Source organism: Solea senegalensis, linkage group LG11 (genome assembly GCF_019176455.1).
Source record: "Solea senegalensis isolate Sse05_10M linkage group LG11, IFAPA_SoseM_1, whole genome shotgun sequence".
In the NCBI taxonomy this organism is placed as follows: Eukaryota; Metazoa; Chordata; class Actinopteri; order Pleuronectiformes; family Soleidae; genus Solea; species Solea senegalensis.
The window spans coordinates 8,023,772-8,039,918 of NC_058031.1; the positions used below are offsets into that span (position 1 = coordinate 8,023,772).

General features: G+C 42.0%; 1 protein-coding gene across 9 annotated transcripts in view; it reads right to left on the reverse strand.

Annotated features, from left to right (window-relative positions):
• Positions 1-16,147, reverse strand: part of magi3a (membrane associated guanylate kinase, WW and PDZ domain containing 3a) — a 100,738-nt gene that overhangs the window by 16,427 nt on the left and 68,164 nt on the right. For all 9 annotated transcript variants that reach the window (XM_044039254.1, XM_044039255.1, XM_044039253.1 and 6 more), the window contains 5 exons: positions 7,905-8,111; positions 6,381-6,543; positions 5,335-5,414; positions 4,635-4,692; positions 2,033-2,139 (listed from right to left, as the gene is read on the reverse strand). In XM_044039254.1, coding sequence (XP_043895189.1) covers positions 2,033-2,139; positions 4,635-4,692; positions 5,335-5,414; positions 6,381-6,543; positions 7,905-8,111 — 615 coding nt within the window. The remainder of the gene's footprint in view (positions 1-2,032; positions 2,140-4,634; positions 4,693-5,334; positions 5,415-6,380; positions 6,544-7,904; positions 8,112-16,147) is intronic.

Here is a 16,147-nt window from a genome sequence, read left to right on the forward strand (position 1 = left end):
TGTAGTTATTACAAAATGTCAGTATTTTTGTCCTAGTTTCAAATCTGTCGAGCGACAGATTTCTTTAATCGGAGTGATAAATCGGAACTAAAGTGCACCTGACATTTACAAAGTAAGTTTCATCGCAAATTTCCTCTTTGGTGCCTGCAGGATGTGTAAATGGGGCAACTTCATAAATGACAGAAAAGGAATTATAGCGTCTGTGCGTGTGCGTGTCAGAAACAGAGAGAAAGAGAGAGAGCGAGAGAGATGAGAAGAGCAATGAGACGGAAAAAGACAAATAGTTCGATTTGACAGAGAGGGAAATTCTACCTAAATCCTAACTCTCTCCTCCCTGTGGTGTAAGCCTAGGAGACTGTGAGTTATGTGCAGTGTCCCATCATGCTTCTTCTCGGACAGTTCCCACACAGATACATGGTGGGACATCAATCTCATTAGGGAGGGCAGAACTAGAGCTGCCACTGCCCCCCTTTCCTTGCCTCTTACACCACTCTCTGTTTGTTATGGGAATGTGATTTGCATAACTGCATTGCAATTGGCAAATGAACGTGACCACTCTGAAGAAAGGGAGGAAAAATGAAGATGACTCCAAGCATGATTAAGTTGGCGTTCCTGTGTTGGAGCTGTGCCAGAGAGATGTTGTCAAGATTGTAAATTCATCTTGTGCATGCTAATGCAAAAAAAACAACATGAGTTTCCTTATGATAACTAATGGTGTGAGCAGGTGTGCAACACGGATGCTGCTTGACGTGATTAAGCCCCTTCAGACTGCCCGGGCATTCCATGTTCACGCACCACATCAGGAAAGTGTCTGTTCCTTACATCATCGCCATGAAAGCAGCACTGACAGAAGAGCAGGGAGAGATAGAAGGGGAGGATGGGGAGAGCGCTACACACCTAAACAGTGTTTACATGGTCTTGATTAAGCTGCGCGCCACAAAGGGACAGTGTTTTTTTCTGGGGGTTGTGTGGTGAAGTGATTATATGAAAATGCCAGACAGGATTGTCAGCGTCGTAATTACGGATGAGCATAGTGCTGCGCTTTGCTTCTCTGCTCTCTGCGGCATTGTCTGTGAGGTCAGGCTGGACGGTCTTGTCATAACACTGTTTAGAAAGCTACCTCACGCACGTCCACATACTTGCACAGGACCACCAGCCATTCATTCTCATTAACAAGGGTGGGAAGGTGCCGTAAGGGCTCAGGGGAGGCAGTTGGCACTGCGGGCGGTGGTTCACTCCAGCAATACCATCCCACAGACTGCACGGAGAGGCTCAGCTGCAGGAGCTGGGGTCTGCACGCAACAGAGTGTGGCAGACAGTTCTGTACATGGGTTGTGTGAAACACAGAGGCGAGTTTGAATACTAATGTGGTTAGCTGTTTGTATTTGAGCATAATTCTGCTTACAGAGACCGAGATGAGGGCGATTAACCATCGGCGTTCACCACCGAGTGGTAAATGATCAACAGATGACCCAGTCAAAATGCAATTTGTGACAATGAGTCACACGGTCATGTCTTCTTCCTCCTTGTCTGTCATCTCAGCTTGAAGGAGAATGATATTGTACTCCAGTGTTTGGACAAATCTAATACCTTGTTATATGTTTTTTTTCAACAAAAAGGTACAAAGCCTGAACCTGTGTTTTGATAACACAAATCAAATGGTCAACACTGCCCTTCCCTGGAGCTAGAGAAGGCAGTGTGATTTCAGTCCCAACAGCAGCATGTGCTACTTTAAGCTGATGACCTCTTACATTCCAGGATTTGTTTTAGAGCAAATGATCACACTTCCTCTCCATTTCTGATGACAAACAAGAGGAAAACCTGCCTGGCGCTCAACCTAAACAATTTTGTTTAATTCAAACATTCTAAATTTGACACAAGTTGTGTTAAAACTGCAATACTTCACACTGTTCTCACATTTTCCTATTATCTGCATAGATGGAAAATAATGACAGGAATGATCTCATTGAATTTTAGACACTTCCTCATCAGCAGTTCGCTTCACATTACTTGGTTGTGCGCGTGCAGTTACCTGTGGCTGGTGCTGGTGGCTGCGGTAGGGCAGTAGGTGTGTCCACGCTCAACTTCCTCTTTGCTTCCAGAACGGGATTCTCGAACTGGGTCTTCTGGTTGATGTGGCTGCAAGTGAAACAAGTGAAATAATAACATTAGACGAGCAAGCGGTAGGAGTACGCGCTGTTACACAGGTCTTGGCTTTGCATAGCAAATATGTTCCTGCTTTTCTGGTTTCTCTTGGAAGACTGCTCATCGCACATCCCTCTGTTTTTGTCCGTTGCTTCCTGTATTAATCTGTGTTCTTTTAGCCTGGTTTTACATATGTATATATATTTATATATATATATATATACACATATATATACATATATATACATATATATACATATATATATATACATACATATAAAACTGAGAAGCAAAAATCCCTCTTTAATTATCTGACACTATAATCACTGATATCAACCTATAGGCTATGTAGAGTCACCAATTCACGTAGCGTTAATGTCGTTGGGCTGAAAGCCGGACTATTCAGTGTATACTCAAACACAGACAGAATGAGAATATGAAAACACTACTGAAACCAGGCCTTGATAATAATAATAATAATAATAATAATAATAAAAAAAATTGCATTAGATTCAAAGAGAACTGGAACTTGTCTTATCTCGACAATAACTTATACAGAAGTTAGAATAATAACGTTGCAGGAGTTCAATTTGTGACGAAAATGGTTTGGGCTGGACTGTAAAATAGCAGATTATATATATATATATATGTATATATACATATGTAATCCATACACACAGTGTTTACAATTGGTAGGAGAACGGAAGTGTTGTAAAGTAAATGATAAACACTGTAAAATTGTGTACTTGAGGCAGCTGAATCTATACCTGTACATACAACACAGCGTATTAGTGCAGTCATTTGTATTCATGATGGGATAAAAATCAGATCGATGCACTGTAAAGCCAGGATCAAACATATTGACTAAACTGTAAACACACGTATATGGAAATGAGCGCTTTGTCACATTAACTCAAAACTCAATTTAAAACGATTAACAGTTTTGCAAAAGTTGCACCCGTGTGCTGAAACGTTTTTGTCCCCACAGAGACAAATGTCCCGCCACGGTCGTATGCTAATGGGGAGAAGGGAGCTCGTCTGAGCAATGAGCTTTAACTGTTGTAAATCCTGGCTATGGCAACACAGTGGGAAGACAGAATGCACTGATGCTGCACAGCGAATCAGCCACATGCAGAGAGTCTGATGGCGTATGCTACATGTGTGCATGTGTGTGTGTGTGTGTGAGAGAGCCCTCCTCTGTGCTCTTGCTGTGTATGACTCATGCACGGAGAAAACCCTCCCCAGTCGGTGCGAGGAGATAAACATTGCCCTCACTTTTGTTTCCGCTCTTCACATTCACGCGCTGCTGGTCCCCGTTTCACTTTCTCACTCCTTAATTGCCACACCTCATGTCTTGGGCGGCAGTTGGGGAAATAATGAGACTCACATTGTCACATTTGGTTGTTCACTCACAACAAAATTTGCCAGACAAAGAGACAGAGACGGAGGAGAGGCAGCCTCTCAATGACCCTCTTGCATAAACAGGAAGGTTGATACCACCCCTGCAGGCCCCTCCCCTTTGTCCACATTAATGAGACTAAAATGAAACATTGTATTCTTGTTTACACTCCCGATCAGAGTGGAATCTCACCCCCGTTTCCCTCTCAGGAACCCTAAACCTTCATTGTCTGCCGTCCTCACTGTCTGTCCTCTTTCAAATACACACAAAGCCGTAGCCTATAAGTGTTATCTGCACTGACATGATTGCTTTCCAGGACTGTGGGAAACTACCGTTTGCACGACAACACAATATGCACCAATCACATTTAAGACTTTAATACATTTGGTGTGAGTTGGTAAGGCTGTAAGTTATGAATGGATAATGTGATTGATAGTCCGATTACTATCATGGGTACACTTAGTCGGACTCGAGTCGGACTTGAGCTGGAGTAATGTTGCCAGAAATCATAAGGCGATGGCGTCTTTCTTATTTGTATCGCGATGATTTCTCCTCCGCGTGTATTATCGGATATGGCAAGTTCTCCGATTGTGCATCTTAGTCCGACTACGGCCTTAGTCCGACTAAACTGTCGTAGTAATGGCAGCACTGAGCAATTTATTCCACCACCTTAGCAGAAAACATGTGTTTGAGTATCAAGAATATATGTAGTTACGTTTACTGACACACACACACACACACACTCTCACCTGCGTCGCTCACTCTTTCAATACGAGCACATATTATCTCTCTTGCTAGAGCACCAACTCGTGCTCATGCATAGAAAAATATGGTTGTATACCCGTGAAATTGTTTACATTTTGAAAAATAATGTCCCTTTAAGACATTTGCAGGAAAGTGTCTGGACTTCAGGGCGTGTCTGAAAGCCGCTTTATTGAAATCCCATGACTGGACTGGTATAGTTGTGAGTTGTGAAAAATAAAGAAATGAATCCTACTGACTGTGCCTTTAAGTAAACAACATCTACTATGCACACCACAGTTATTAAGCCCTCAGGGCTCGTCCAGTAAAAGGCAGAAGGTTTACTCACTCTACATAGTAGGTTCCATACTGTGGGTCCTCGATCTTCTCCCAGCCATAGGGCAGCTCTGGGGAGAGAACACACAGGGAAAACTCAGACTCAGATCACTTCAGGTACCGCTGAGACACAACGTGAACGATTGGCACTGATATGACTGGCAGCTTCACAGCAGCCATACCTACAGCTACAGAACAGCAGGTCTGCTCTTATTTGACACAACATGTTTAGGGTTTAACACACAGCATAGAGGAGGGGGGTGCTACACAGACTCGCAGGATAATAATGCACTTTCTCTCCAGTGTGGTTGTGTGAGCTATGAGCTTCCACCACTGTGCGACAAACACACGCAGTGCAGAGAATATCTTTACGCAAGAGGGGCCATAGAAAGCTGCCTTTTGAGACTCGCTGGCTCCCTGCATGTCTACCAGAAGCCATTAGGAGGATGAAGAGGCAGACTGGAGACGGAGAGGTTTGTGCCGTGTCACCAGCATGACCGTAACCAGGCCCACTCAGTTGCTCAGCTTCCATCTGTTAGCCAGGGCCCCCCCTGGCAGAGATGCAGGTATGCAGCTCATGCACACGGGGATGATGAAGAGGGAGCTTCTGTGCGTGTGGTCGGGAGGAGAGTATATTATGCTTGAGACAGAGGTGTACGATTGTCCGTGCAAATGTCACAATCACAGAGCTGGGCTGCAGATTTTTGGCTCACCTCCTTCCTCGCATTTCTCAGGAGGCTTGGCTTTCTTGGCGAGGCGGGGGTCCAGCCAGGTGGTGGTCTTGCTGTTGTGACTGGAGCACACAAAAGAACGTGGAGACAAGGCTTTAGGTGCAGTACATAAATTAGCCAAAAAAATATTTAAGACATTAAGTAATTAGTACTGGGGCCACTTTAGCCGGGAGCTATTCCAAGACCTAGAGCTAAAAGCTTTCTGAAGACAGAAAAATAAGACTAACTTCTAATCTTACGGCTTATTGAATGACTTTTGTTGTTGTTGATGTTATTGTTGTTTGTGAATAGAAACAGAAACAGTTTTATTTTTTCTGAGCAGTACAATTCACTTCCGAAATTTTAATGTCGTCGGCCATTGACCAGCCCGTTTGCAGCCGTCCCGCTTCATTTAGCCCGATGATGCCGTTGCCTCTATCTAGACATAAAACGAATCTGAGAAACACACAGAGAGTCACGTGGAGCCGACAGGCTGAATCAGTATTGTGTGTGAACTCATATGACAGCGGTTTGAATCTAATGGAGATTTAGATTCATTAAAAGTTACACACTACATTACATTTTCACAAAGAGAGAGAGAGAGAGAAAAAGAAAGAGTGAAGAAGAAGAAGGCAAATGAGGGACACAGAAAAGGGCGAGTGGATGTAGAGATCGTCAGGCATGATCTGAGAGCGCAGGTTCGGCGTGGTGAACTCCATCAGAATGATCTGGCACGTGGCATTTCAGCATCGACTGGTGAACAACTGACGCGGCGCTGCTTTTAGGACCAACCAACGAACCTGGCGTCAGACACAGGTGATATGAAAGCGAAGCTCCAATGACAGAGCCTACAGATAGTTTGCATGCACAGCACCTGGTATTTAAAGGAGCACAGTGGAATCCGAGGGGTGGGGAGGAGAGAGGACTCACTGCCCGTGCTCGCAACACATTTGGCTTACAATGCCAGAAAAAAACTGGAAAGACTACTGGAAGCCCGATTAGCGCTGTTGATGTAATGGGAGAATAATAATCATGCTGTGGCTACTTACTCTATGAAATACACCATGCCAGTCTCCGTGTAGGCCATCTCCCAGTTTTTAGGCAAGGGCTCCTGACTTTCATCCTGTGTGTTCCACACACGCAAATCCATGGCCCCAGCAGACTGGTTGTAGCTGGGCACCGTCTTCCTCCACTCCGCCTTGTCCTTGTGCTCTGGGGCCCGACATGGAGAGAGGGACATGGGGATGGAGACAGAGAGAGGAATGGGTTGTGAGTAGGGGTACGGGAGATGGTAGAAGGAGAAAGAGACAGGAGGTGAGACTGTGGCTCCATTGGAGCTCCTCTGAGCTCCTTGCATCTCTCCCTGCTGCTGCTGCTGCCACTGCTTGAGCTGCTCTTCCTCTGTACACAGGGCGAATGGTTACATCCACAAGAGAGAAAGGGAGGGAGAGAGAGAGAATAGGAGAGACGAACAGACAGCGGACACACAGAGAGAGGATGGAAGTGCAGCAATTGCCATAGGATTTGCATGTCAGGAGCGATGCACGTGGAACTGCCTCCCAGGCAAGAGCAGAGCTGACCAATGCCCAGCCATGAGGGCCGCATCACAACTTTTTTAGCACCACACTTAATCTTGGTGTGTGTGTGTCTGCTTTATCGTGCCACCGAATGCTCAGTCTGTTAGACTGGGGCAACTGAAAGTGAACAATTCCATAGCTTTTTGTGCAAACATGAGGGCCCCTCGCCATTTTTATTCTCCCTGAGCTGATTCATCGCATGTGAAGTCAGAACAAGTGACGACATACAGACATTTGCTCTAGGCCATAGCTGCTCTCAGCTCTTGGAGAGACAGCGTAAACTGGGGCTGGTGCACAAGCGAGCACGTAAGCTTTACAAACTGACAAGAATGCCAAAAGGATACAAAAGAGAAGAAAAATGGCTGTTCACAGTAAGACATGACCATGACTATACTACAGGGAAATGAATATTTGACTTCTCCTTTCCTTGTACATCCACACCACTTAAGCAATCCAATCCATGGCCATGATGGCAGAGGTACAATAAACCTCTTTAATAAACTTAGAAATCAATGAATTAGGAGAGACATCCATCAACAACATGTGGGTTTTCTTGGCTGGACGCCACACCTCATCATTACAGCTTGAGAATATTTGTGTAGATAGTGTTTCTCTTCTTTGGAGGTGAGATTGAGCAATTTATTCTGTAAAATGTCTGTTATTTTTCCCCCTGTGAAGGTTTTACAATGTAAAGATGCATACATTGCATGGCACATACAATACAATTATGCAGTAATGACTACAATAACATAGTAGTAGCAGAAATAGATGCCAGCCTGCATTATATTCTTTTACAGGGTTGATTGGCAGATATTGAATATGCTCTACGTAAGTGTGTTTGTGTAACTGCTGCAGACTAATCATTTAAAGGTAAAATAGGATTTTTTACTAATTAATAAATCTATGAGTGTAATGCAAATAAAGGAAAGAAAAGAAAATGCCTTACAACTTGCTGTAAGAAAAAAAAGATAAAAAAAAAACAGTGGCATCTCTCACCAGTCAGGCCGTTGACCATCGGAGACCTCTCTTCTTCCTCTTCCTCCTCCGGTGCAGCACTGTCCTTTCTGTCCATTTTACTGACAGAGGTCGTGCGTTTCCGCTGGACCTCGGTGTCAAACTCCTCGTCAAACAGAACCTGGTCCACCAAGTCCGGCTGCACGGGGCTCGGCTCTGCCGGGGGCTTGGGGGTTCCATAGTAGTTTCCTAGAATTGAAAGTATACTTCAGAATATGTTTCACATGAAGGCGCTCTGTGACTAGATTCCTTGCGTGACTCTTTCTACGTCATAAAATAACCCAAAATCAGAACGTTAGTAATAAAGAAGTTAACACAACAACAAACTATTAGAAAGCACAAAACTACTTTATCGACAACAAGTGTAATAACTGTTTCAGTTTCTTGAAAATGTTTAATGCCGTAACAAGCTAATCCTAGCTAAAGGAGCTAACGGTCTTCAGAGGACTCCTTACTACGGTTCAGGGGTCTGCCAGCTTGGTTGGTAACACTGCATACACCATTACTTGGATGTGGGGAGTGTGTCGACAAATGATCCAGGCTGCGTCGGATACGGAGAGCCCGCTTGGAGACGGAGAAGCGCACAGCGCTTGCCATCCACTCAACGTAACGTTAGCCTACTACTCTCTGGCGTGTGGTCTAGGCTAGATCCAGTGTGGCGTTGTCGTTTTTCTAACGTTACTAATTGTTGCAACGGCATGTGAAAAAAAAAAAAGTGTGCTAGGCCAAAAATAATTGTTAAAATAGGTTTGTGTTAATGGCGTTAATAACACGTTGAACTGACAGCACTAATGTTTGCAAATATTTTTATCTTATTAGTATTATCAGTTACTAATGGCAGCCTTCAAAACACAGCAAAAGCATCCTGGACTATTGGAAATATTGCATTTACTGCTTTATTCCTCGAAAACAACATTTCTGCCAAGGTAGTTCCTATAAAGCACTTGATCGGCCCTTAAAGTCTCTCAGTTTGCCTTTGCTGTCATGCTGGTGCCTCAGGCAAAAACATTCCGACTCCACAAAGCGAGATTTCCTTCAGCTATAGGAGACGGGTGACCCACTTTACTGATCAGAACCGTCTCTCTCCGCACAGGAGAATATGGAATAACGAAAACAAGAAGCACAGGAAGGAATCGCCGGAAAGGTATGACACAATATTGATCCGCACGTAGGAATCCACAGTCGTCCGGTGTTTGTGTGGCTGAGCCTAAGCTGTGTCCAAGGAGCTGAAAATTGTACTGTAACAGTTAAACGGCTCATCAGGGAGAAGATAGATACGGTGGTGAAAGAGCCAACAGGGAGGCAGTGAGAGAAACAAGAGAATGGTAATAAAAGATGAAGGGAGTGCAGCAAAGAGTGAGACAGAGAGAGAGAGAGAGAGAAAGAAAAAACAGAGCCAGGGATGAGGAGAAACAATCTGGCCTGCTTACATTTCAAAACGTCTCAGTGGATTAAATATTCTTAAAAGCCATTATTGAAAGAAAAGACAAAAGAAGTAGAAACATAAACACAAAGTTGGCGTGACGGCAAGAATGGAATTACGAGTTCCGAATAAACAATGTGTCATATTAAGCCTCAGCGCAACTGGTGAAGTTAATGACTTTTAATGAATCCGTGTTTTAATTCAAGACGCCCTAATATCAGTACCTTATTCAAACCATTAAATCCCTGACTAGGTTTGTAATTAATAGGACACTTAGTGACAGGATGCAAATTGAGGGAGTTCAATTAGAAGCTGTAATTTGCCGCGTGCACACACGCACACACACACACTCAGGACAGAGGCCACAATATGGAACTGCACTGAGATGGATAGCAGTGTTGTAATTATAGTGTAGTAATGAGCCACAGTATAAACGCGGCGTTTGAGAAGAATTTCTCACGTCATCAGTGCAGATGTGAAAATCACATGCTGTGGTTTTCAATTTGGACATTTGTTAAGTTCATTAAATGTCCACCGTTTGCCCGAACCTCATGCGTGACGTGCCGCTTCGCTCATCATTTACTGTACATGTGAACAGCCCTATTATTCTTGAGTAATGTATGATTATCTTGCAATATAGAAAAATGATTCCTATTTTAATGTGACCAGATAAAAGAAAAAGAAAAAGAGAGCGCCGTCTGCCTTTTGATGTGTCAAATCTACACCGCATGCTTTATCATATCAAAGATTTCTACGCTTGTACAAATTGGATCGCGATTGAATTATTCAAATGAGTGGAAACATGGGTTGTATATCAAACAGGTGAGCATCTGCAATTTTAATGGAGCCATAATAAATAAATAACAAATGAACAACTAAAGAATACCAGATCAAATGATGATTAACGTGTGACAGACGCCACGAAATGAAAACAACTGAGGCTTTGAAGCTGAAACATTGTCAGATTAAGTGAAAAAGAAATACAATCTTGATCATTTGTTTCAGTCCTTTCATAGTAAATAAATGTCTGTATATATACATATACATATATATATATACATACATATATATATATACACATATATATACATACATATATACACATATATACACATATATATATACATATACATATATATACACATGTATGTGTGTGTGTGCTTGTGTGTAATTTGCACATTTTTTTTCTTCCATACATTGCACTATTATTTAATTTAATTTAATTTTTATTTAACCAGAAAACACATTTAGATTAGAAATAAATAAATAAATAAAGATGCCAAGACAGGCAACAGCACAGCTACAAACAAGGTTACAGTCAGCTGCCATACAGTACATACTATAAAAGAGAATCACAATCATAATCATTCTGACCCACACACACACACACACACACAGACTCAATCGTAGAAACCCCATAAATCAGAGAGAAGATTCTCCCAAAAACAACCAGTGAGGCCAAGTTTCAAATCTTTCTGTAGTTCATTCGAGGCAAAGGGAGCAGCAAACATAAAAGCCTTTCCCCCTCAATTCAGTTCCGACCCTTGGGACAGACAGTGAGAGAATATACTTGGAACGAATAGGATCCAGAGCTGCTCTGACTGCTAAAAGTCAACAGGTAGGAGGGAAGAAGACCGAGAACAGCCTTGCAAATATATATATTTGCCAACGTTTCAGTCTCTGTGCCGACAAATAATTGCAACCGAACAGTGATGAGTGAGCGATCGCAAGTGGGAACATTTCTTCTCCTGTGAGCAGAGTCTGCTGGATCGACTTTATCCTCCACATCGATCCCTGCTGACTTGACAGGGTAACCGTACAGAGCAGAGGCGTCAAACTCACATGAGTAAACAACCAAGTAAACATGTTCGATTTGATATGGAATGATGGCAAAACATATCTACTAATATCAAAAGCAGACAGAAGGAACTGAAGTAAATAGTAACGTAGTGATGTTTTCATTATAACATCAACATTGAGTGGTGGGCCACGTGTGAGAGTGTCCGATTATCACCAAACTGCATGTTTTTGGACTGTGGGAGGAAGCCAGAGGACTTGGAGAGAACCTCATCTCACACAGGGAGAACACGCACAAACTCGGCCCTCGGTTGAACCCGGATTCCAGCTGGTGGTCCTCTTGCTGTGAGGCAACAATTGTAGCCACTGGTTCACCATGTATGCCACAATATTGTAATTTCTTTCACGTCATGTCCCAGAGATTAGTATTATATTATCTCAGCTTTGCTATCCGTAGAGGGAAAAGGACCTTGAAATATCTATTGATACAAAAATAGTCATTTTAACTGTAGTCTTTTTTTATATAGTGAATAAGCTGTTGCTTCATAAAAATGATGTGAAAAGGCAAGAAAAAGCCAAAGACAACAGAACAGTAGTTGGTGGTAGATCAGTCAGCGACTTACTGTAAAAGCCTCATGAAATAACAAGTTATACATTAAGCTTTTATTTGCAGGGACATGAAATGATCATGTGTTTTTATTAAATATTAAATTGCATTCAAATAAATATGTTTCACTCAGGGTTGACCATATTCATTTTTGTGTCGTTTCCTTGTTCGTGTATTAAATTTGTGTATTTCATTCTTTTAAGAAATGAAATATAATAAAACAAATCTTTCTAATGGAAATAACGATGCCATAAAGAAGCGGCAGAAAGATGAAAAATCTTCGAAATTAAGTCATATTATTCAAGGTATGACTCTTAATGGCTTTTTTAAATATTGTAATTGATTGTGATTCCTTTGTTTTCTAATCTCAATTAGACTCCCTTCACCGTGATACGGCGTTCCATAAAACTGGCTTTGATTCTTGTTTTTTTAAAAGATCTTTGTCCCTTCAGATCGTAAAGACTTTCTCTTTTTTTCAAATATTTTCTACAAGCTGCTTGGACAAATGTTCTTATGGCTTTCTTCTGTGAGTGTGTATGTGTTGCACACACTTGTGTCAGCTATGGAACAATTAATGATTGATATAAAGCGCACATAGCTTTGTCATTCCACATATTTTGCCTTTTAGATGTGATCTTGATATTTTTTCCATTTGCAGCAATAATCTGACACTTTACAGGTTAGATTCTCATCAATAAGGACACCCAAAAACAGTCTTTTTTTTTTTTACTTCCGTGCTCTGTTGCTTAACATCATAACATCATATGTTTTATCAAAATTCATAGATAATTTGCCTTTATTAAACCAGTTTTAAGTTTTTCCTAGCTCTTTTTCAACCACATCCACCAGATCCAACTCTGTCCCACTGAATTCCCAAACAATCACTGTATAATCTGCTCTCAAACAGAAAGAAGAGAAAATATGATGTTTAGGACCTGACAGATACAGTTACAAGCGTGATGGTTAATTATCAGGACAACTGGGGATGAAGGGCTGTTCAACATCGGAAGAAAAGGAGGAAAAAAAATAAAAATAAAGTCCTGAGAGACACAACAGCACTAATAGCTCCCCATGACGGTGTGTTTGTGTGACTGTGCGTGACAAAAATAGACACCTGTTGGTACGGGCACTGAATCAACAAATCACCATGCTGTGCTGCTCTATCCTAAATGCCACGGCGAGCAGGAAAAAGAAGCAGCTTACAGTAAATATTACCATAAGATCTTGGAAGATATAATTCAAGCTGTTCCCGGCAGATGGAACAAGTCTTCTGATGGTGAGATTCCATGATACGCTGTGGGTCATCACCTCACAGAGACTATATACACACACACACACACACACACATCATTGTAAACACAAACAAGGAGGCTTTTCAAAGAGTTTATAAATCTGTCACCATGTCAACATTAAATTGAGGCAAGATGGGTCATGAAATTAGTGGAACGTCAGAGGATAAAAATAATAATGTGCATCATTAAACTACACATGTAGAGGAGCGGTAAGTACAAAACTACCTGGTAACACGTGGACAGCACACGTGCATACTGAGCCTCCGCCCCACCGGTAGGTGGAGTATTAAGTGGGCCTGTCACGATGGCAAATAACGATAATATTGTCGTTCTGAGACCATTTCCATCTAATACAATGGTAATAGCATAATATTTCAAAGATCAATACACTTTTACTTCTGAAGAGTATTTAACACTGGAACTGAATTGGAAGACATTTTAAATATCCACAATAAAATGGACTCTCAGTCTCTGTTACTAAAAAATGCACTATAAAGTAGTAGCTGGGAAATCTGCACTGGATGATCGTGTTTTAGGTGCATATGCATGTTTGTGTCGTGTTTTACAACAAACGTGACATACCGACTCGCTCAGGCTAAGCGGTTCACCACGGTCATTCGGTTTGAATCCGAAGTGCTCCCACACTGCAGCTGTCGCGTTTGGCTTTGAAACCAATTCCATCTTTTTTTTTGTAATTCCTCCAACTCTCAACTAGCGTTTGCTCTGGCTACTTTTCCCGCGGCTCCGTGGTGAGCTACGCCAGGAGTACCGAGGGTTCACTCCTTGTTACGCTAAGGAACCAAGAGAGGTCAGTGGATGCACCGGAGTGGTCATCCAGTCTCTTTGGTAGAGGAAAACAAACAAGCATTAAAGGTGACATAGAATATGTTATATATGTTAGTTATGGAGGTCTACTTACATATATGAACTTGTTTTCATGATTAAAAACCTCCTAATTGCTGCAAACGAGCCGATCAAAATATCTTCTCACTGATGCTCTCGTCGTTTCAGACCAAAACCACACCCCCAGAATGTGGACTGTGTTGTGATTGGCCAGCCAACGAGAGCTTTCCTACTGTCCTGTGATTAGCCAGGTACCTGAAAGTGACATAATAGAAAGGCCAGCTCTCAGATACACAGCTCCCCCTCTGGCACGGTGGATGCTCTGCATCTCAGCAGCTACAACGAGAGTCGTTCTTCTTCTTCTGCGGTTGAATGTACCGGACTAGTGCCCGCACCAGGAGGCGCTACGGTGGTGAGGATTTGTGATGACGACATCAAATTAAGGAAGTGCCGATCCGCTTCGCAGAGCCCAGGAAAACAATACAACACTATTTTCTCAGCAGTGGCTGAACTGTTTGTTTTGAAACTTTAGGGTTTCATAAACGAGGTAATGACGCAGATACACACACAAACGCAGCGTTAATTGGAGCTTCCGGTCTATGTGGGCTTTAATTGATTAATTAATTGATTCGTTGCATACTGCGACAGGCCTAGTATTAAGCCCCGCTCACCAAGCAGAAAAAACATTTCGACAACAGAAGAACCAGTCGCCAAGGACAGTCATCCGAGCCTTGTTAGCATTGTTCTCTTCTTCTTTGGTAGGAATGTGTGACTTGTACCGCCACCCGATGGTGAAGTGGGATACTACAGGACCTCAAGTCTCTGAGGAGGATACATACAGGATAGCCCCCTTCAAGACTCTTATGTAATTTAACTCCTTTAGTCACACAGTGGCAAGATGACAAGCAGCAGCGGTGTTGAGGGTGAAAGCGGCAGAAACAGTGTGCACAGACGGCTAGTCATTTCAGCACACAGTTATTACATTAAAGCTCCTTTTGGGGATTTATCAAAGTGGTGCATGGGCACTGTAAAGCAAAGACATTTTCATTTCCACAGCCCGGGCCAACATTTGCTTGGCACTGTCGGTGAATTACGCAGCCAGTCACTCATTTTATACATGCTGTATAATGTTTGTTGCCAGTAAGAAGTATTTTTCATGTCAAAGAGGGATTTTTTTTTTTTTTTAAACTTACTTCCCGTTAAAAGGCTTATGTGCCCAGAGAGACCCCGAGCTTAAATAGGCACTAGGGCTATGTGTATTTATGGTTGTGTGTGTGTGTGTGTGTGTGAAGTTGTCAGGCCATCTGTTTTAGTCAGCAGCTGCCAGCATGTTTCATCTCTAATTCCTGAGAATCTGAATGTGACGATGTAGAGTTTTATCTGCAATGAGGCACGACATTTGTAATTTTGACAATATGCTTCAGTCCTGAGATGTGATGGAAAACATTTGTGGTAATTAAGTGATGTGAAATGTACAGAGCCCCAGGCGTGACATGGGGAGGGGGGCGATGGGGGTGCACCCTGACTTTAAAGTGGGGCGCTAAAGTAAAGTCAGACAGATATCCACAGAATTGAACTTCCGAGATCAATAACAATCAATAAGCGATGTCAAACTCAAACACTCATTGGGCGCCAATGAGTGTCTAGTCTGGTCAAGAGGGGGCGATGTAGAGCAAAAAATGTGGGGGGGGGAAAACAACTGTTCAGTATCTTAAAATCAAACCACAAGAGATACTCATCATATTTCACAGAATTTCAAAGTAAAAGTGTTTGTTTTGATACAGAATGGTCTGTATTTCACAATAAAAACATATCTCTGAAATAAAAGAAATCAAAATTATTAATTAATTTAAGTCAACGATAAGATCTGTAACTTACAACTGTAGCGAAAACATCAAACTATCTTATGTCACAGTACAATATTTAATAATGCTATAATTATAAACAAATGTCTTATTGTTACGGTTATAAAAAATATAATATATATTAAGTAAATATAAATGAATATTTATAGGCAATAATTGCCAATAACATCACTATAATACACTGTAGCGTCATTGAACATGTAACAAAATATGCTTTTATATAATATCATTTTATATTATTTTATAATGTTGTGTTTAAATGTTATTGCTCTTTGAATCTGTGAAGATATTTCTACTTTGGAAATAATGCTTCCTTGCAATGCCCAGACTTTTGAGAATACCTAAAATGCGGCAGTGCCCAGTCTTGCCCAGACCTCATCCCTGACTGCCAGGGCCAC